The 20611-nt window shown below is 29.4% G+C and overlaps 1 protein-coding gene and 1 pseudogene across 3 annotated transcripts; both read left to right on the top strand.

Moving 5' to 3' along the window:
* The first annotated feature begins 3472 nt into the window (after positions 1–3472).
* LOC120273849 (sugar transporter ERD6-like 5) lies at positions 3473–10608 on the top strand. 3 transcript variants are annotated; one of them, XM_039280573.1, is made up of 18 exons: positions 3473–3731; positions 4573–4636; positions 4849–4938; positions 5055–5114; positions 5313–5378; positions 5684–5749; positions 5827–5902; positions 6641–6705; positions 7341–7433; positions 7527–7607; positions 7681–7765; positions 7834–7877; positions 7955–8017; positions 8085–8144; positions 9518–9571; positions 9662–9721; positions 10039–10153; positions 10253–10608. In XM_039280573.1, exons 3-18 carry the CDS (start codon positions 4885–4887, stop codon positions 10399–10401), a joined length of 1191 nt encoding a protein of 396 aa, XP_039136507.1. In that variant the 5' UTR covers positions 3473–3731; positions 4573–4636; positions 4849–4884; the 3' UTR covers positions 10402–10608. The 3 variants fall into 3 exon arrangements, with proteins under 3 accessions (XP_039136507.1, XP_039136508.1, XP_039136509.1); XM_039280574.1 differs by having other exon boundaries at positions 3474–3731; positions 4892–4938; XM_039280575.1 differs by lacking the exons at positions 3473–3731; positions 4573–4636; positions 4849–4938 and having other exon boundaries at positions 5299–5378.
* Positions 10609–17936: 7328 nt separating this feature from the next.
* Positions 17937–19328, top strand: LOC120273997 (annotated as a pseudogene).
* The last annotated feature ends 1283 nt before the right edge of the window (positions 19329–20611 follow it).

The raw sequence follows: 20611 nt of genomic DNA, 5'->3' as shown, positions 1-20611 counted from the left end.
TTGCTGTTCGTCAAGAAGCATATCGCTGAGAAATTGAAGAGAGAAAAAAATTACTATATGTTTTTTGAAAACATGGGAATGTGTGTGGACAATGTTTGGTTGCTTCAAAGGAAGTGTACTTGTTTTTTGTTTTAGTTATTCGAAGGAAATGTATTTTTTAATCTTTTGTTACATTATACTTAATGTATTTGCTTTTTGTTAGATTTTTGCAATATAGATCTTTTTTGGTATGCAAATATATGGCTTTTAAATTTTACATACCTTTAACCCATAATTTAGATAGTATTTTCTGTTTATTTAGTCAATGGGTTACAAAGATATTATTTAAAATGAAGTAGTTTTAATTATAATCATTAAAATGGATAATAATATATGAACTATTTTGTAAATATTTAATTATAATCATTAAAATGGATAATAATTTCTAAATTATTTAAAATGGAGTAGTTTCAACTTTTTTTTTAAAAAAAATAATACACCAAATATAAATTTATAATACCTAATTATACTATTAAAATTACTAATGATTGAAGTGAATTATTTAATTAATATTTGATAATAGTTTAAGTACATAAGATATACGAAATATTTCACAAATTAAAAATTTGTCATAAATAATATGAATATATTATTTATTAGCATTAAGGGGCAAAATAGTAAATTTATCACATTTTCCCTTTCCACTTGTCCCATTCCCAATGAATTTTATTGCAACCAAACACTATTTTCTGTTTTCATTACCATTACCATTCATTCCTATTTCCATTACCATTACCATTCATTTCATTCACATTCCTATTATGCAATCCTAACGCACCCTTAGGAGAGTAGTCTTCTACAAATTTGATTTGACGACGAGTATTATGTTTTATGGATTTGCAAACTCGTATTATATAGTTTATTTTATATACTGAACCGTTCTGATCTATATGTGCATTGTTATAAAAGCTTGGTTTGATGCTCAACTAGTTTTATAGTGTAAAACCTGCCTTTGTATTTCGTGGATTTGTTGGTGAAAACCATAGTTGGGGTAAAAAGGTTTTCTTTATGCTATCCTTTGTTATATTGTATTTATGATTACTGTTATATGTATTTATGTTCTAAACTAGTTATATTATTAGTAAAATATTATTCTTGTAATTTATGGTGTATTTTGGTATATTTTTGCATATTTGTGCTAACCCATTCACTGAGTGACCTAGGTTACTCACATGTCATTCTTCTTCCCAAGCTGTTGCAGGTAGTAGTGCAGTAGAGTGGCGGCGTGCTGGACATTTGTTATCCTTTCATCATCTGTGTTCATTTTTCAATCTCATCTGATTCTCATGTATGTTTGTTTGACCATGAACATGTTATATGAGTCTTGGATCCACTAGTATGTTGGAAACTCTGTTGCATGGTTGTGTATTTGAATACCTACTTAAACTCTTATGTATATGTAGTTGCTTCTGTTGTGGTTACTTACCTGCGTGTTTGTGAATCACTCTATTTTGATACTTATTGTTGTTATTGTTGTTACTTCCATTGCGAGTCTTTATATTTCTCTACTCTGTCCTTGTGTTTATTATTGTTGATTTCAAGTTTATTCGTCAGCTTTGCGGTGACTCGAGGGTTGAGTGATGGGGTATCCCTCCTCGAGTTGTCGCGACTGTTGTCTCGTCCTGTGAGCCTGTGGATTGGGGCGTGACAAGTAAGATATGATAAAAAATCAAATTTATTTTTTGCCCTATTATTTAGTTTCTTTCCTCCTATGGCTTCAATGTATCCCTTTTTTTAATCTTTTAAACCCTATATTTGAGAAAACAAGCTTGTCAACAACTAAATAGGACACTAATTTTACTATTTTAAGTAGGGGTTTTCGCATTTGAAGTGGTTGAAGGGTTTTTCCGTCGATCTCATACTTGAATAGGTTATTTTTATCTAAATCTCTTCTTATTTTTAGTTTTTTAGTCGGATGATTTTTTTTTTCAAATTGATTTGATGCAATGTATTTATTTTGCTATATTGATGACTTTTGTGTATGATTTTCTTCAAGGAAATAGGTATGAATTATAATTTTTGTAAGTTGGTGATATTACAATCAATATATTTGTGGACATTATTTATTAGTTATTTATTTTTAAAAAATGTAATGGAAACTAATAAATCTATCAATAAGTAAATTATTAAGGAAAACAAAAAAAAAATCTATTTTATAAAAATATATATAACTATATTATAAAGAATAATTTTGTTTATTTACATACAATTTATATCATATCTTGTCATTATCAAGTCCACATCAAACGTAAAATAGAATAATAAAATGCTATCTAATGGCTTATCCGGTGGACATCATACATAAAATAGGATATGAGATTATCATACCCATATTCCTTTCTACTCTTATCCAGTTCTATATCATATCCGTCTATATCCTATCTAGTCCATCAAATAGGCCCTTAAAGTATATTTATTTTAGCTGCAGGATGATATTTAAATATTGGGATTATCTGTATTTAAATAGCTTACTAACATGTAATAAAATCATTTAATATTGTATTTTGAAAATTCGTAATATTCATTCAGGAAATTATAATTTTGATGATGAATTAAATAATCTCACATAAAAAATTATTTGTTTATATGCCTGATTATTGCATAATTCTAACAAATTTTAACTAAAGAAAATATTTGTCCCCAACCCCAATGAAAAGTTACACCCTCTAACATAGAGAGGATGGCAGGACAAGCAGTGGAGTTCTTGTATTTCTGAAAATATTTAATATAAAAAAATCAAAAAAATTATTTTAAAAAAGAAAAAAATCATTAGAATCAAATGCTTTTATTTAAAACCAAACATTTAGGACAAAGATCACTGGGTCTATTTGCATTTAGCACCATTATATAAGATATTTGTATCTTTACAGTAGAGACAAGTTATTATCATTGGACTAATCCATGGTTGTTAATATCAACTCATTTAAATATTTTATAAAATAATAATAATAATAATAATAATTTTATAAAATACTTAAAAATTATTATAGAGGAAAGGATTATATGAAAGGGTGATAATGATGTCAGATTTTATCCCCTTCAAATAGAAACTTTGATTTCTTAAATAACGTGCATCTACACTATTCTTTTTTCTATTTAAATTACATCAAAACTATATAAATTTCTAAATTTTAAAACTCATAAAATATTATAATACCCAAAAATTTTAAACCCAAATCCAATAAAATCATATACTCTAAATTTTAAATACATAAACCTTAAATTAAAATAAATAGAAAAATAACTACTGATGTGGCAAATTTGAGGGGATAAAGGTGTCACATTGAATCCTAATTCTATTATTATTTATATAATTAATTAATTATTAAAATGAAAATTTCGGATAAAGATAAAACTATTAAAACCTCAAATACAAATTAATAAATCAATATTAAAAAATAAAACAATCATTGTTCATAAATGGCCCCAAAATCCGGGAAAAATCCAAACAAGCAACATCATTCATTGACTGGTAATTTTCATAGTCTTCATTGAATTCTCTCAATCTCCTGCAGCTCTTTGTGGAGAAAAACCAAGGAGTAGCCATGGCTACTGGTAGAGAAGGTGGTGACTCAGTAATGGAGGTGCCTCTCTTGGAAAGAGACTCGTCCACTGCTTCTTCTTCATCGCTTTGGGTTGTGGTCGCCAGCACCGCCGTCGCCGTCGCCGGTTCTTTTGTGTTTGGTTGCTCGGTATGACTTGTTGTTTTTTCAATTCTATTCTTACTTTAGATTAGTTTGATCCTGGAACTTAGTGTGGAATTGAGGAAAAGGGGGAAGGAATAAGGAAAATGTGGACCTTTTTGTTTGTTTGAGGAGGAAAGATGAGATTTTTTTTTTTTTAAATTATTGTTTTATTATGAAAAGGTGCAGAAAAGGAGGATAATTAAGATGTTTTGCTACTTTTAATTTGTGATTTACTCAAGAGTTTTGCCTTTTGATTTACTTTCCATCATGTTGTTTCATTAATCGAAGCTCATTGATCATTAGGATGTTTTTGGTTTGAGAGGAATGAAGGGAATGGGAAAGGTATATTGAGGAATATGAATAAAGATGTAGAATTTTCTTGTTTGTTTGATTGAGTGGGAAATATGAAATATTTATCAGCAGAGGCATAAAAGCAAGATAAATAAATGTGCTTGTTTGTGTAACTTGTGGTTTACTCAAAAATTTTATTGCTTGATTCCCTTTCTATCATTTCTTCATAGACCAAATCTCAATTTGATTGTAAAAGTTGAAAATTAGTAGAAGTGCTAAGCTTTAGTCTACGAAGGAAAAGGGGAGAGAATGTTAGGAAAGAAAAATACTTAATTTTTTTCTTGTTTTGTTTGTTTGATTAGATGAAATTTATCTAAAATTCGGGTAAAAACAAGATAATTTCTTCTCTTGATTTTCATGCTCTCATTTCTTCATCAACCAAAGTTCAGGGTATAGATAATAGGTTCATCAATGATTTAGTTTTCATCTAATTAATCAAATAAATTTTTCATAGTCAGGCTGAACATGTTAAGATTTTTATAAATTTATATTTCAGGTGGGATTTTCTTCTCCAGCACAGTCTGGAATTATGAGAGATCTTCACCTTTCCTTTGCCTGAGGTGAGGTTCTTCATTGTTGTTAGTACACAAGACTTGCAATACCTTTTTTGTTTCTTGAAAATATTTATCTATTTGTTTCTCACTGATTCAAAAAATGGTTCTAGACTGAAATTTTTTTGCCTCATCAGTGAGAAACTCAACATTTTCTTAATGTTTTTTTGTATGTTTTGTCGTGAAGAAACCTTTTTGTCTTTGTATATTTGTTTCTGCAGTACTCTGTATTTGGCTCAATCTTGACAATTGGAGCAATGATAGGTGCTGTAATGAGTGGAAGAGTCACAGATATGATTGGTAGAAAATTGGTAACTTAATGTGTTCCATTTCTTTTCTTTGTTTCAGTTTCCATCAAACCTCTATAATTGTTTCAGAATAAATAGATGGACAATCATGATCATTAACTTTTGATATTCTAATCCAGGCAATGGCTACATCTGACTTTTTCTGCATTGTGGGATGGCTTGCCATATTCTTCGCCAAGGTTTTCATTTTGTTTTGATTGCTTTTAAAATCTGAAAAAAGGACTGTTGAACTACACGCTGTAAAAGATCAACAAGATCCTACGTACTAAATACGACTATGATAAATCCACCATCCAATGTATCCTCTTCAATTTCTAGTTTTATGAAATTTCATTTATTTGGTTATCGTTGCCATAATGTTAGCTTAAATGCTGAAGGGTGTTTGGTGGCTTGATCTTGGAAGGCTTTCAGTTGGCTATGGTATTGGACTTCTTTCATACATTGTGAGCACCTTAATCCAACATAATTTTTATGTATGCTGTATATTGCAATATGCTCGAGGATGACTATTGGATATAAATAAGTAGGTACATGCTTATCTAAGTAATCAAAATACATAATCTTAATGTGATAATATGTGAAAAAAAAAACATAATTGAACATGTTCATGCACCATCAAGATATTAATAAATCGAATAAAATTGGTTATGAAAAATAAATTGATATTTTTTTTAGATGGCTAAGTAGTGGTATCATGTGAAAATTCTTTGTGTATAAACTATAAATTTCAGTTGAAATGGCCAAACAGGTTCCAGTGTACATAGCAGAAATAACACCCAAAAATCTCAGAGGTGGATTTACAACTGTAAATCAGGTGCAAAAGAAATTTTTTTCCATGGATGAATGCATTTGAAGTGGTTTGTCCTTAGTGTCTTATTGTTAATTTCACAGTTGATGATATGTTGTGGGTCATCCCTAGCCTTCTTGTTCGGAACATTTTTAACTTGGCGTACCCTGGCTTTACTAGGTATATTTCCTTAAAACTCGGATATTTCCATAAATTATCTTATCTTAATTTTTTTTTATGTTGTTTTATTAACAATAACTGCAGACTTTTTAGATCATTTTGTTTCTTAGAAAGTTAGCATGGGAAAGAGTGTATGACATGGTTATTTAATGTGGGTAGTTTTGCTTGAAACCTTTATTGTGAAAAATGAATGTCAGTAACCTGACTGGGTTATTGGTTGAGAGATATTGCAGCTGATATGTCAATAAATTGCTTAATAGTGATGCGTTAATATTGGTTTTGGATAATGGTTTCTTCATGATTATCTAGGCAAATAAAATTAGATTTTTCAGTTCTACCACTAGATGACATCAGGCCATATGATGTATTTTGTCTGAAATCACGAGTCATGTGTATGACTTTCTTTGAAAATCCATGTTAGTATTGTTTGTTAATTTGAGAACGGTTTGATGTAATTTTTTTTCCTTTTTGTTCTTAAATTAAACTAATCCTGCACATAAAAAATATTGTGTGAACTGCTGACCTCTAATTATGTTGGATAGAGGTGTCCAATCTCATATTTGTCAACATTGGCCTTTCAATAACTATGAAACATTAATTTTTTGGCCCTTGAGAAATGCTTCTGCTGTATTGAATCAGATTTTTCCTTTTAGGGTAATTAGCTGCAGATGAAAGTTATGGACTATACTCGAACACGTCTGTCATTCGGCAAATAATTTTTTAACTTTTCTGTCACAGGAGTTTTTCCGTGTCTGCTGCAACTTGTCGGCCTCCTATTTATTCCTGAGTCTCCTAGATGGCTGGTTGGTCACATGCTGCATATACTTACCGGCACTGTTTTATTTCCCATTATTCAGTCACTAGTGAAGTGTTGGATACTTTAATTAATATTTTTCTAGATAATGATCAACTTTTAATTACTGTAGCTAAGTTTTGGTACATGATGATAGTTGTGGATACTGCTTGGATATTTTGTATATGATCATTGAAGATAATTATACTGTCGAATATTATGAGTGTTAAAATTTTCTGATGTGAATGATTGGAATCTTTCAGCATGCTCTTATAAAATATTAAGAGTGACATCATACCATAAACAGTTCACTTGAAGTTTAGTGAACTACATGATAAGCATGAGAAACGTGCATAATTTAAATCAAAATTGGAAAAAAAAAAAATTGAGCACACCGTCTATCCTGTTAATTTATTTAATCTGGTTAAACTTGTCAAGGTGATGTTTATGTTCTTTAAAATGTTGTATGATGTATCTATACTACCTGATTGGTTTCGTAAGTCCATACGACTATTGATTCCATGTATGCTCTTGGATGATAGGTCGAAATCATAAGAAATGCAATTAAAAAAAATAAAACAAGGTGATTTAGTGGTTTGAATTCTTCTGAACTTCTAACCCTGAATGCGATGGTTCATTATGCAGGCAAAGGTTGGCCATCATGCTAGATTCGAGGCAGCTTTACAGAGTCTACGTGGGAAGGAAACTGACATCTCACTGGAAGCTGAGGAGATCAAGGTACTATATATTTGCTCCTGTGAATCAAAATTACTAAATATGCACATATAGAGTATCTATGGCTAATGTGGAAGAGCCTTGATTTCTTCACAGGATTTCACTGAAACCCTTCAACGCTCACCGAAGACTACTGTGCTAGATTTGTTTCAGAAGAAGTATCTTCATTCAGTTGTTGTAAGTATGACTTAAGTTTGAGTATACAATGCCACAGTATACACTCTTAATTAATGCTAGATTTAATAATCAGGTCGGAGTTGGATTAATGGTGTTTCAGCAATTTGGTGGTGTGAATGCAGTTTGCTTTTATGCGAGTGCAATATTTGTTTCAGCAGGTAAGTAAAGCTGGAAATATTTTGCCTAACTTCCCTGATTTATGAATAAAGATTGAAATTTCTCTCAGGTTTCTCGAGTGATATTGGATCGATAGCAATGGTTATTATCCAGGTGCTCATTTCATCATCTTGGATCCTTCTATTTCATTGTTTGCATGAAATAAACATAAGACAGACTCTTATTTACAGATTCCGATGACTACATTGGGTGTGTTTTTGATGGATGTATCTGGAAGAAGACCGCTTTTAATGGTAAGCAATTTAGTTGAACATAACAAATATATCTTCACCGTACTCATACAACTGCTGTATACTGCAGATTTCAGCAGCGGGCACATGCTTGGGCTGTTTCCTAGTTGGAATGTCATTCCTCTTTAAGGTTTATATCTATATCTCATTTATGAAAAGTTTTAATCGGCTTTCTAATCTCCAAAAAAGTTGCTGTTTTTCTTTATACCCATGTAAAATATATTCCATAACCCTGTTGTCTTTCTGTCTCCCCAATGTTACTGACCATGCTCTTTGTTTAACTTAGTGGTGGCAAGGGCCTAATGATGCACACTAAAATGACAAAAATGCCGTTGATAGCTCAATAGAAAATTGTCCTAATTTTAGGGGCATAGAAGAAAGGAAAAATTGCTTGCATACCCCTATAAAACCATGAAATTGTTTAAATACCCCCATAAAAATACTATTTGCTTGCATACCCTCATAAAACTAACTTTTTTACTTATATATTTCTACCGCTAGTTACCGTTAGTCACCGTTAGGGTTTATGGAATTAATCATACTTCCCACTTAACCCAACTTAATAAAATTACCTAATTACCCTTAACATCATCCAAGGTCATAATTTTTAGTATGAAATTATTTGTTATTTTTTAGTATGAAATTACCCAATTACCCTTAACATCATCTAACTACCCTTAACATTATCCAAAATTACCCAATTACCCTTAACCATAGTATGAAATTATTTGTTATATATTGTTACACGTAATTTTTACCTATTTTTAGGTTGTGTTTGTAAAGAGCATGTGATAATCTAAAATGTTTTAGAGATGCTTGTAAAAACCTTAAATAATGAATTTACTCAAAAATTCTTGATTTTTAATAATTTTTAAAAATAATTAAAGCGTATATAAAAAAATTATATTGGTTATCTATAATTTAAATAATTTAAGTCTATAAAATATAATAAAAAATTTTGATAGGTATATTAACAAACTTATAATGGTCATTTGTTGAATGAAATGAGTAATGTCTACAAAATAAGAAGAAAAAAATTTCAAAGGGTATATAAGCAAACCCACTTTGGTAATTTACCCTTATTCCATCCATTGATTTAACACCATTAAAAGTCAACTTAACCATAGGGGCATAGAAGCAAATATAATTGATTTGTAGGGGTATACAAACAAATATCATTTTTATGGGGGTATTTAAGCAAACTCATGATTTTACAGGGGTATGCAAGTAAAAATCCCAAGAAGAAAAAACTGAATGGTATTCTGGGGATTTTCGTAATTTAATTGAAACTTTCACCTCATTGCTGTTAATCAACTTACTTTGTAAGGATATATAGATAAATGGTATCTTTTGCAGTTTGGATAGATAATTTGACTTATTTTGAGGGATGTATACTCACAAAATGCGAAACTTTTTTTTTTCTTTAATGTTTTGCTGGCTAAAGAGAATATGTCACTCAAATTTAAAAAAAAAAAATCGAGAATTAACTTTTGTTGAAGACAGGGGCATGAACTTTTGATGAATGTGAACCCTTTCTTCGCATTGGTGGGAATACTGGTAATTCTGTTCTACAGATATTATAAATATTCTGTCGATTATGCATTTCGATTGACAATTGCTGCTTCTGTTTTTTTTTTCCGAGCTTAGGTGTTTACTGGATCATTCTCATTGGGCATGGGAGGAATCCCATGGGTCATAATGTCGGAGGTAATTGCAATCATGTCAATAATTGTCTGAGTGTTTTCTGGTTTTTCTTTACATTTATAAACACCAGCAGAATCTTGAAAAGAAATATTTACTCTTTTGAAGTTTCTAAGTACATACATACCCTTTAGTTAAGTCAGACTATTTTTTACTGTTAATTGGCCATTAGAATGTAGAAAATGACACTTCTACCGTTATTTGTATGGCCGGCAGAATATTAAAACAACTTTATAGATTGATTTAAGTTCTACTTATAATACATAATTTAAGATCTTATATTTGAAATATTAAGCCGCATTTGTTTTGTCTTATTGATACAGATATTTCCAATAAACATGAAAGCATCAGCAGGAAGCCTTGTAACTTTAATTAGTTGGTTTGGTTCCTGGATTGTTTCATATGCTTTCAACTTTCTCATGGCCTGGAATTCAGCAGGTGTTTGATCACAAGCTGCTTTTTTTTTTTTCTGTTTTTATATCAAATTTCGTATTTTGTATATCTAAGAATTGAAAATGTTTCTGCATCATTGTGCAGGCACATTCTTTATGTTCGCCACCGTTTGTGGTCTTACTGTTTTATTTGTGGCGAAGCTTGTGCCGGAGACCAAAGACCGAACACTGGAAGAGATACAAGCTTCAATGAATTCCTTCTCTCTCGGAAAACCACGAATTCAACATCCTTGATCGATAACTTCATACTAACATTTTGAAACTTTTTTAACATCAATTACTGCAAAAACTTGACTCGGTTCTTATGAGAACACTGCAAAACTTTTCTTAAGCATGAATTGCAGCTTAACAATCTCAGTGGTTTTTATTAGGAATTAATCATTTGTTTTTATAATTCATGAATATTCACCATGGTTGCTTAATACCATGGGTTATGTTCTAGCCTCTAAGGTATTTTCTATTTTTAAATAAAATACGTTTGTTTTGATACCGTGTTAGATACAAATCAAACATTGGAAGTACAATTAAAGCTAAGTTGCATGCATTGTATAAACATTGATCTGGGCGTGTTACATATGAAGATTGATTTGTTAGTCCTTGGGTGTCTTTGCTGATTGAAAATAGCATAACTTGAGGTTTGGTGTATTTCTTAATTTATTTGTTTTTGTTTGGTTTTTTTCATAAACTTTTGAAGCAATCTAGTTGTGTTTATGGATGTGTTTATTGTGAATGTTGATTTTTGAGGTTAAAAGGTTGAAAGCTTTGTTCATCTTGTTTGTTTTTGAGATTAACTGTTTCAGCTTTGTATTTTGTATTTTTTATGTTTTTTTTATCTGCTTCACTTTGTCTATAAGTCAAGGAGATTTACAGTTGTTTTTTTATTTTTAATTTTTATTAAAATTAAAGTTGAAAGCTTTTTACTTAAACGTTTATTAAAATTAAAGTTGAAAATTTATCGTATAAAAATTTTAGCGAAGTACAACACAAGCAAAAGACAAGCTTATTCTTAGTTAATATAATTGTTTGTCTATATGATTTGATCAATAATTTATATTAGTCATAAATTAATACTGGTTGCTTTAGCTTATCAACAAGAAAATATGGTGAATAGTTTTTTAAAATTTAATTCTTTAATATAGTGTTTGGATTCAAAAGCAGAAGAAAAAATAAGGAGAGGAAAAGTAAAGTTTTAACCTTTGTTTGGATAGACAAATTTTATGAAAGGAAAGGAAAAGAGGGTTTTTTTTGTTAAGAAGGGAAAGAAAAGAAAAGGACATATAATAATATGATTTACCAATTATACCTTATTATTAAATAAAAAATTACTTATTTCTATTTACAGATATTATAAATATCTGTAATAAATTCACATTCTAAGTAGCTTTTTTTAATAAATATAATAATTATTATAATTATAATAATTATTATAATTATCATTATTATTTTGATTATTATACTTTAATTTTGTCTCTTCTCAAATACCACAATTTATTCTTCTTTTGAAAGTATATCATACATTATTTAAAGACTAATTCCTCCTACAGCTTTATTGAATCATCACAAAATCACTTTATCATATTGTTAGTAAACATATTCTAATATTTTAATTCATAGTACAATAATCATGTTGAATTTTATTTGAACTTCGAATAAAATTTGGATAGCAAAGAATTCTATTGAGATAGATTCTTCTAAGGATGAATTGACAAATAAAAAATATAACATAAACAAACAAATAAACAAATAAGCAAACAAAAAAGAAATACATAAAAATAATAATCTGCAATGGGTGTCATGTGAATACCTGATTAAAATAAAATTAGATTGAAAAAAGTGAAAAAAGAAACTTATGAAGTGGCGTTATGTAATTAATTTTAAAATTAAGGGTATTAAGGTTTTTTAAAAAATTTTAAATTTTTTGTGAAGTTCTCCCTCCCCCGGCACCCCAAATCGGGGGACCAGAAAAAGTGGATTTTCGGAGGGTTTCAGAGGGCCAGAGTTAATCATTCTTTTTCCTTCATGAAATTAAAAATATCTATCCAAACAACGGAAGGACTCACTCTGACCTTCCAATGCCCTCACTTTACTTAATTTTCCCTCTTTGGCCCTCAATCCGAACAAAGCATAAGTATTTTTTAGTAATTAATTATTAAAAATTTAAAAATATAATTATATACTAATAATTATATTAACTATTAAGAAAATAAGTGCGGAATATTGAAAGGTGAAAACAAATCATATTTCTTTATCATAAAACAAACATAAAATAATACAAAGCTTATCATAATAATTTTGCAATTTTTTATCAAGTACTTGGGGGAATCAAATGGTGAACAATTATTGAACATCAAACATAATACAGTACAAGTAGTTGTGCTTGATATGTTCCTTTAGTCAATCATGTATATTTTATTGAAATAGGAGCATCCCCTAAAAACGGTGTATAAGAATTTCATCTCGTACAACTCAAATAGTAATACATAAATACTGGTTTCAATAAATATATAATAAAATGTTCAAAACTTCTTAACCTTTTGATCGCCCTCGAAAATACGAAAATAATAAAAATCCAAAATTTTGTTTTTCCCAAAATTGTAAGATGAATATTTCTTCAATGTATTGTATCTCATTTACAAGGTGTTTATGTGTTTATATAGACAATAAAATCTAAACTTAGACCTTATTATATAAGGAAATAAGGCTAAGAGGAATATTTTAAACAATAATGTCTAAAATATTTTAAAATAATAATAATAATGATAAATCATACCTAAAATATCAAATATAATCATTCTTAAAATGTCTCATTACTCAAGAGATGTTTCATGGATCAATCAAACATAAAAGGCAATGCTAGCTTTCAAGGCTTCAAATTGAACACTTTCTTAGGTTTTCCTTTGTTTTTTCCTGCAGATGATGCTATAAACCTCATGGTTTGGTTGTCATTGAGGGTTTATAGGAGATTTAGCTTCCATCATGGCTACATTTCTGGCCAAAGAAGGATCACCATATTTCTTTGTCTATTATTCATTAATAAACTTAACTTCACTTAGAAATTTGAATAAGAATGCTAAACTTATATAAATGATTTTATTACGGAGCTCGCTAAATTGTATCAATATATTTCTAGCTTAATTGATTTACTTAGATCCATGGATATAACCAGATGCTGACTTAGGTGAAGTGTGAATAGTGTAGTTTGTGTATTTCCCAATAGGATCATGATATGTATTATTCAACTGTAAACAACCTATCAGAAATTACATGGAACTTCAGCTTTATTCTCATGAATAAACATTGACAACAAACAAGCTATTAAATTTGAATTGATTTAAAATTTTAACTAAAAATAGAAACCTTGAATTTTGAAAAATGAATTATGAATTTTTTATTCTAAAATTTTTTAATTTTAATAAAAAAGAAAATGAAACACAAATTGACAAACAGAAACTACATAACTAATAGCATTTTTGCAAATAAAGAAATTCACAAGGGGCAACTAGTAACACAAATTTGGAATGATATCAACTAAAAGTAGGCCAATGTGCACATAGTACAATCACAATGATAATGATCATAATCAAAACCATGAAATATTATGATGATGATGAAAATAGCAACACAAATTTGGAATGATACCTCCTAAAAGTGGGCCAATGTGCACATAGTACAATCACAATGATAATGATCATAATCAAAACCATGAAATATTATGATGATGATGAAAATAGCAACACAAATTTGGAATGATACCTCCTAAAAGTGGGCCAATGTGCAAATAGTACAATTATATATATATACATACATAATATAAAGTTTATCTCCTTAAAGCCTTTACACGCCATTTGGAGCATGCCAATTGGTGATTTTGAAAATTTTTTTAATTATTGTTATTATAATAAAATTGATTGATGAGGCACATAATTACAGGATGTGAGCCTTAACTCTTTTAAACATTTGTTTATGATTTTGTTTTTTTTTTATTCCCTATTGCCGGACAGTTGATGCGAAAATGGGTCACTTTATCCCTTTTATGTTTAATTTTTATATATATATAGAAAATGTTAACCTAGCCCCTCACATTCCAACCTAGCCGCCATTTGGTGTGTGCCGATTGGTGTTTTTTGTAATTTTTTTCAAAAAATTTATTATGATACTAGCCGCCATTTGGTGCATGCCGATTGGTGTTTGTTTAATTTTTTTTTAAAAAAATTATTATGATATATTGAATTGGAATGGATTGATGAGTCTTGAAGGGATGGAAGCCTAACTTTTTCTTGTCTAACATATTCATCAATAGCAAATTTCACAAAAATAATAAATATATATATATATATATAATAAACAAATAGGTAAAAGAAATGAATTATAAATATAAAAAAATTTTAACCTAGTCGCCTCACATTCCAACCTAACCATTTTTTTCCACCTTTCTTCCTCCATCCGCTTCTCAATCTCCAAAGGTCAAGTCATCGCCGGCGCCGTCACCTCTCAAGCTCAAACGACTCCCACATAAGGGAACAGAAATAGCATGATGGATCGCAAACTGTGCAATTGGATAAGCTCTGTGACTCGCTATCAACGGGACGGAACCCCTCTAATGTCACCCGCCAGAAACACACATCCGGTGTACCCCTTCTTTGGTTATCAAAGATTACTTTGCAATGTTACAATGAAATCAGTATTTTTTATGGTTTTTATTTTATTTTTCCATTCATGAATATTTATTTGTTTTGGTCATAAACAACTTGGTACCATTCACTAACGACGTAAGTTTCGCTGCCTCCGGCACCACAACGGTATCCTTGGCAATGGCGGCAGGCTTTTCACAGATGCACCTCAAACCAGTCTCTTAATCCTGAGGACACTAATTAGAACGTTGTTCGATCTCCATCGGATCGGAATTTCTAGGGTTTGTTGTCTTTTGGCAGAACTGAAATACTGATTTATTTACTTTTACTAGGCATTCTCCCCGGCTTCGCATCAGAGTTGTTAAAATTTTGTTAGGAGTTTTGAGGCGATATTATACATAAAATAATATAATTAAGCAACTCCTCCATAAAAATTATTTTATACTTTGGATTTCAAAGGTCTTATGGACATTTATTGCATAAATAATTAGGTATAATTATTTTTTTCAATTATTAATATTATAAGTAGTATAAATAAAACTTAAATGTTATAAAAAATTAAAATTGTTCCTTGAAACCTGAGATTATACATCTAAACAACTATTTTATACCTTGGATTTCAAAAGTCTTATGGACAATTATTGCATAAATAATTAAGTGTAGTTAATATTTTTTAATTATTAATATTATAAGTAATATAAATAAAAACTTAAATGTTATAAAAAAATTAAGATTGTTCCTTGAAACACTCTCGAAATAGATTATATATCTACTTTAATAGTATATATAGATTAGTTTCGTTTTTTTATGTTTAGTTTTTGTTTTGATTCGATTTTAAGAGTTCTTATATTGGTGTTCATACATGTATAGACATTAAAAATAATTTTGTATATTTTATTTGATTATTTTATTTGTTACATTATATATATATATATATATGTGTTATATGATGATTGAGGAGCCATGATGATCACCATTTGCTGCATGCTGTTTTTAATTATGATGTATTGCATTGAAATTAATTGAGAAGCCATGATTAAAGCAATGTGAGTCTACTTTTTTTTATCATCATCAATAGTGAATTTCACAAAAAAAATTCAATAAGCCAAATGAGTTGGATTATAAAAATATAAAAATGGAGCACGTGAGAGAGAGAGGATATGTGATATGTGAAACAAGAGGATCAAATGTGTTAGAGAGAGATCACGTGTAAGAGATGGAATCATACTATATAAATTTATTATATACTTTATTTATTAAATGAAAATAGGAAGAACAAATCACGTAACGGCAAAAAACACCAGTTGCCTTGTGACATTATTAATCAACATTGATTTCTTTTATTGTTGTTGAAGCCGAGGAAGTCAAGATTTTGCTAAATATGAGGCTCATAGGAATAATAAATGCATTTTTGTCAGAAACCCTATTCTTGTTGAAATCATATATGAATATAACTTTAAAAGAATAGATGATGTAGACATTAGAGTCAAGATAGCCATCATTTCAAGTATTAGATTGTACACGTGATGATTGTCTCTAACTTTTATTCTCTTATACTGTGTCCACAATCATTTTCTTATGTTTTATACTATAGATATGTATGCCATAGATATTGATCCAAAAAAAAAAAAATTATATACGGCCATTTTTAACGTTATTAATAATTCTGAATGTAAATAAGTATTTATAATTCTGAAAGAAAACAACTTTATGTTTGTGTATTTAATTTGGTTTCTGTTATTTCTTTTTATTGTTTTCAAATAAATAACTAAATAAATAAATAAGGGTTTCATTTGGGCCCGGCCTTGATTTACGAATTAGATTTAGATAGGCAAATGACGTGTTTGATTGAATGCTTGAGCGGATCCTCTGGGAAAAAAAAGGAAGCTTTGCTGAGTTACTTTGTCGTTATTGGTCTTGATTATTGTGCAATTGAATTTATTTCTTTGTTTGATTCCTCTTGATTATTTATTAATTTTTTATATGATAGTTTGAACTGTTGAAAATTGTCTTTTTGGTAATTTGGTTAAGGAGGGAATAGTCAAGTTCTTTTATTCTTCAATTATGGCCAACAATTGTTTATGTAGAGAACATTTCATTTTTGATAGAAATCATGAGATTTATGGTATTTTAAGGATGTGAGTTTCAGATTTGTTAGAGCTTTATAAGAAACCATGAACTGAGATGTATTTGGTGGATATGTTCAATATGTGTTGAGCTTAATAATTGTGTTCTTAGTGTCACCATCAGTTACTACTATAGAGAACATAAGTAAATTTTCTATGTTACTGATATGAATAAAATGATGGACTTGACATTCCTTTATCCTTTCGGGAAAGATTAAGTATATAGAAGACGAATCATATAAAATTTCTATGTAGAATGCATCCGAGGAAACCAATAATTAGTGATTTATAAGAAGGAATTAGAGATAATCATGGCGTAAGTTTTGATACATTGGATGTTTGCTTATAGAATTTATATGCAGGGAATGTCTTCCTGATATAGATGCAGTTGTTATTAGGATCTAGTCACACCACTTTTTTGGAAAGTATGATCTTTTTTTAATCTGTCTTCTTTTGGATTTTATCATAATTTTAACATTTTAACTTACATTTTTTTTCTAAAAAAAATACTAATTGAAAACAAATCTACACTTCTTTTAAAAAAATCTGACAAAATATGATGAATATCTTTAACTAAACATAAAAAAAAAATAATATAAAAAATTAACCAAAGAAAAACAACACAAGGCAACCATCTCTCTCTCTCTCTCTCTCTCTCTCTCTATATATATATATATATATATATGCATTTCTAAGGTAATAGTAGCTATCCCAAAAGCAATGTATATATATAACACCTGATAGAAATACAGTCATCTTCCCAAACAATCATCAGCCTCCTAGATCAAACATGGTAACACTCCAACAAAAATACATATCATCAGCCTAATTTCCCTACAATTCCAAGATTCTCTTTTATTCATCCTTCCTTATTATTATTGTTCAATTGTCAACCTATTTGTTCTTTTTTTAGCAATAAAAAAACATATTATAGTTACAGCTTTAAGTTATCTTTCCTTATGATGATTTAATGTAATTTGCAATGTTAGTAAAGCAAAACAAAAGAAAGATAATGAGTACATCCAAATTCAAGACAATTTGTGTTTTTTGCGGTAGTAACCTAGGGAAGAAAAAAATTTACCAAGATGCAGCCATTGATTTGGGCAAAGAACTGGTTTGGCTTCCTCCTTTTACTTAATTTTAATTGCACTTTTCATCACTCTCTCTTCCTTTCCATCATTTTTCTCTATTATTGTTCTTATAATCATATAGCCTATTCATTTCTATGTGCTCAACTAGAAATACCTTAAATAACATAGCAAATTCTTTCAGGTGGTGAAAAACATTAATATAGTATATGAAGGAGGCAATATTGGATTAATGGGCTTGATATCTCAAACTGTCTTTGATGGTGGAAGACATGTTCTTGGGTATGATTATTATTATTATTATTATTATTATTATTATTATTATTATTATTATTATTATTATTATTTTGAAAAAATTATTAAAAGGCCATTCATTTAAAAAAAAAAACTTAAGATATTAACATTTTTCCCCCATATATTCAGTATCATTCCCGAAGCCCTAATGGATAAAGAGGTATGAAAAACAAATATTGAATTTTATGACAAACTCTTCAAAAACAAAAACTCAAACCACAAATACTAATGCCTCTTCAGTAATATATTGGTTTGTGAATTTGTCAGATCACTGGCATCACTATGAGAGAAGTAAAACCAGTTGCAGACATGCACCAAAGGAAAGCAAAGATGGCTCACAATTTTGATGCCTTTATTGCTTTACCTGGTTAGTGCATAAACAAACATTTCATATTTATTATATGCTCGCTACCATTATTTTATTTTGTTATCATTCTTTTATCATTCATTATGCAAAAGAACACAAATCCTCTCACAAATCATTATATTTTAATGTTCTTGACATAAATAACCAAAATACAAAAAAAAAAAAAAAATACTCATTAATCTTAATTGAAATTGTTATGCATGAGGTTATGACACTCTTGAGGAATTTTTTGAAGTAATTACTTGGGCACAATTAGGCATACATAACAAGCCGGCAAATCAACACCAGTTGTACACATACACAATGGAAATTATGAACAAAACATGTCTAACTTGTTCTTTGTTTTAGGTCGGATTACTGAATATTGATGGTTACTACAACTCATTACTTTCTTTCATTGACCAAGCTGCGGAAGAAGGTTTTATCAACCCAATTGAACGGCATATCATTGTCTCTGCTTCAAATGCAAAAGAGCTGATTGAGAAACTCTAAGTAATGTTTACAATTTTTTTTAATAATATTTACTAAATTTTAGTTTCTTGACAATTATTGTTAATTGTTTAGAATTTTACTGAAATTACAGGACTACGAACCATATCATAAAGAAGTTGCATTAAAACTAAATTGGAACTCTGAGCAGCTCAGACATTCCTAAAACAATGTAATTTTTACTGACATATAAAGATATAATGAAGAACAACATTATAGACAAATTTGACCGGTCGAAGACTTCAACCTATGTTTGAAAATATCAAGTGAACTACAAATGCATCTTGGCCTAGCCATGATTTATGTAAAAAAAAAAAAAGAAAGAAAGAAAAATTTCATATAACTATAATACTTGCATATCGATTAATAAATACAAAATGAAATGCATAACAAATTGATTAGTGTGATTATCCTTGAGAATCTAATATAAAACTAAATTATTCTATGTATTAGTTAGCATAGAATAATTTTTTCTTATATCATCTCAAATAACATCTTCACATGGCTTACTTAGAAAAACATTCACTAATACATTATTCTTTGACAGATCGAAAATACTACTAGCCATAAGAAGGGAGGCAAAGAGTCGACCCCAAACCATCATCAGATCCATGGAGTTGACTCATCAAAGAACAATGCCAGGAAGTCTCTCAAATCCATTACATCTCACAAAATCCCATCATTAGTTACTCTGATCAACCTCAACCTTCATGTTGCCATGAATGACAACGTTAGACACTCCACTGAATCTGATGTACATCCATAATAACAACCATGAATGAAGTGGAGTTGTTGCACTTTTTTCTCTGTTGTTGTTACTCTTTGGAATTGGGGATGAGAAATTGAACAACTTTTTTCTATTTAATTCAAGTAATTTTGTTTACTAATATTTTAATAATAACCTTTGAGTTAATTATGAAATTGAGTAAATATGAAGGACACCTCAGTTAAATTACGTAACTCTTCCTAACTTACTTCCTAACTTACTTGAGAATATAAATCAAATAGGTGAAACCATCACAACTCAACTTTTCGAGCATGAATGTAAAACAGAAAACTATGTTATAATTTATTAATGTATGAATAAATCCTTACAAAATAGCTGGTTTTTTTCCCAAACTTACTATATATCTTTTAACCAATAAAAGTTATCAACAAATGAAATATTTATTACATTTTTAATTTTTTTTAAAAAAAAATTAAATAAATAAATAAATAAAAGGGGATACGTCTTCTAGGGACGTCCCCAGAATCCATATCTGGGGACGTCCCTAGGAGCCGTTAAATCATTTGATCTAACGGCTCCTATAATGTCCCAAAAAACCAAACTGAAATTTCTGTTTACCAAAACCTGGCGGAGGCCTTCTCCCCCGTCTCCACCAACACCTCCACCACCGTCTCTTATTCCACCAACGCCTCCACAACATCCACTGTCTTCGCCTCCACCAA

The sequence above is a fragment of the Dioscorea cayenensis genome, chromosome 12 (genome assembly GCF_009730915.1).
Source record: "Dioscorea cayenensis subsp. rotundata cultivar TDr96_F1 chromosome 12, TDr96_F1_v2_PseudoChromosome.rev07_lg8_w22 25.fasta, whole genome shotgun sequence".
NCBI lineage: Eukaryota > Viridiplantae > Streptophyta > Magnoliopsida > Dioscoreales > Dioscoreaceae > Dioscorea > Dioscorea cayenensis.
This window is presented reverse-complemented; position numbering and strand designations above follow the sequence as displayed.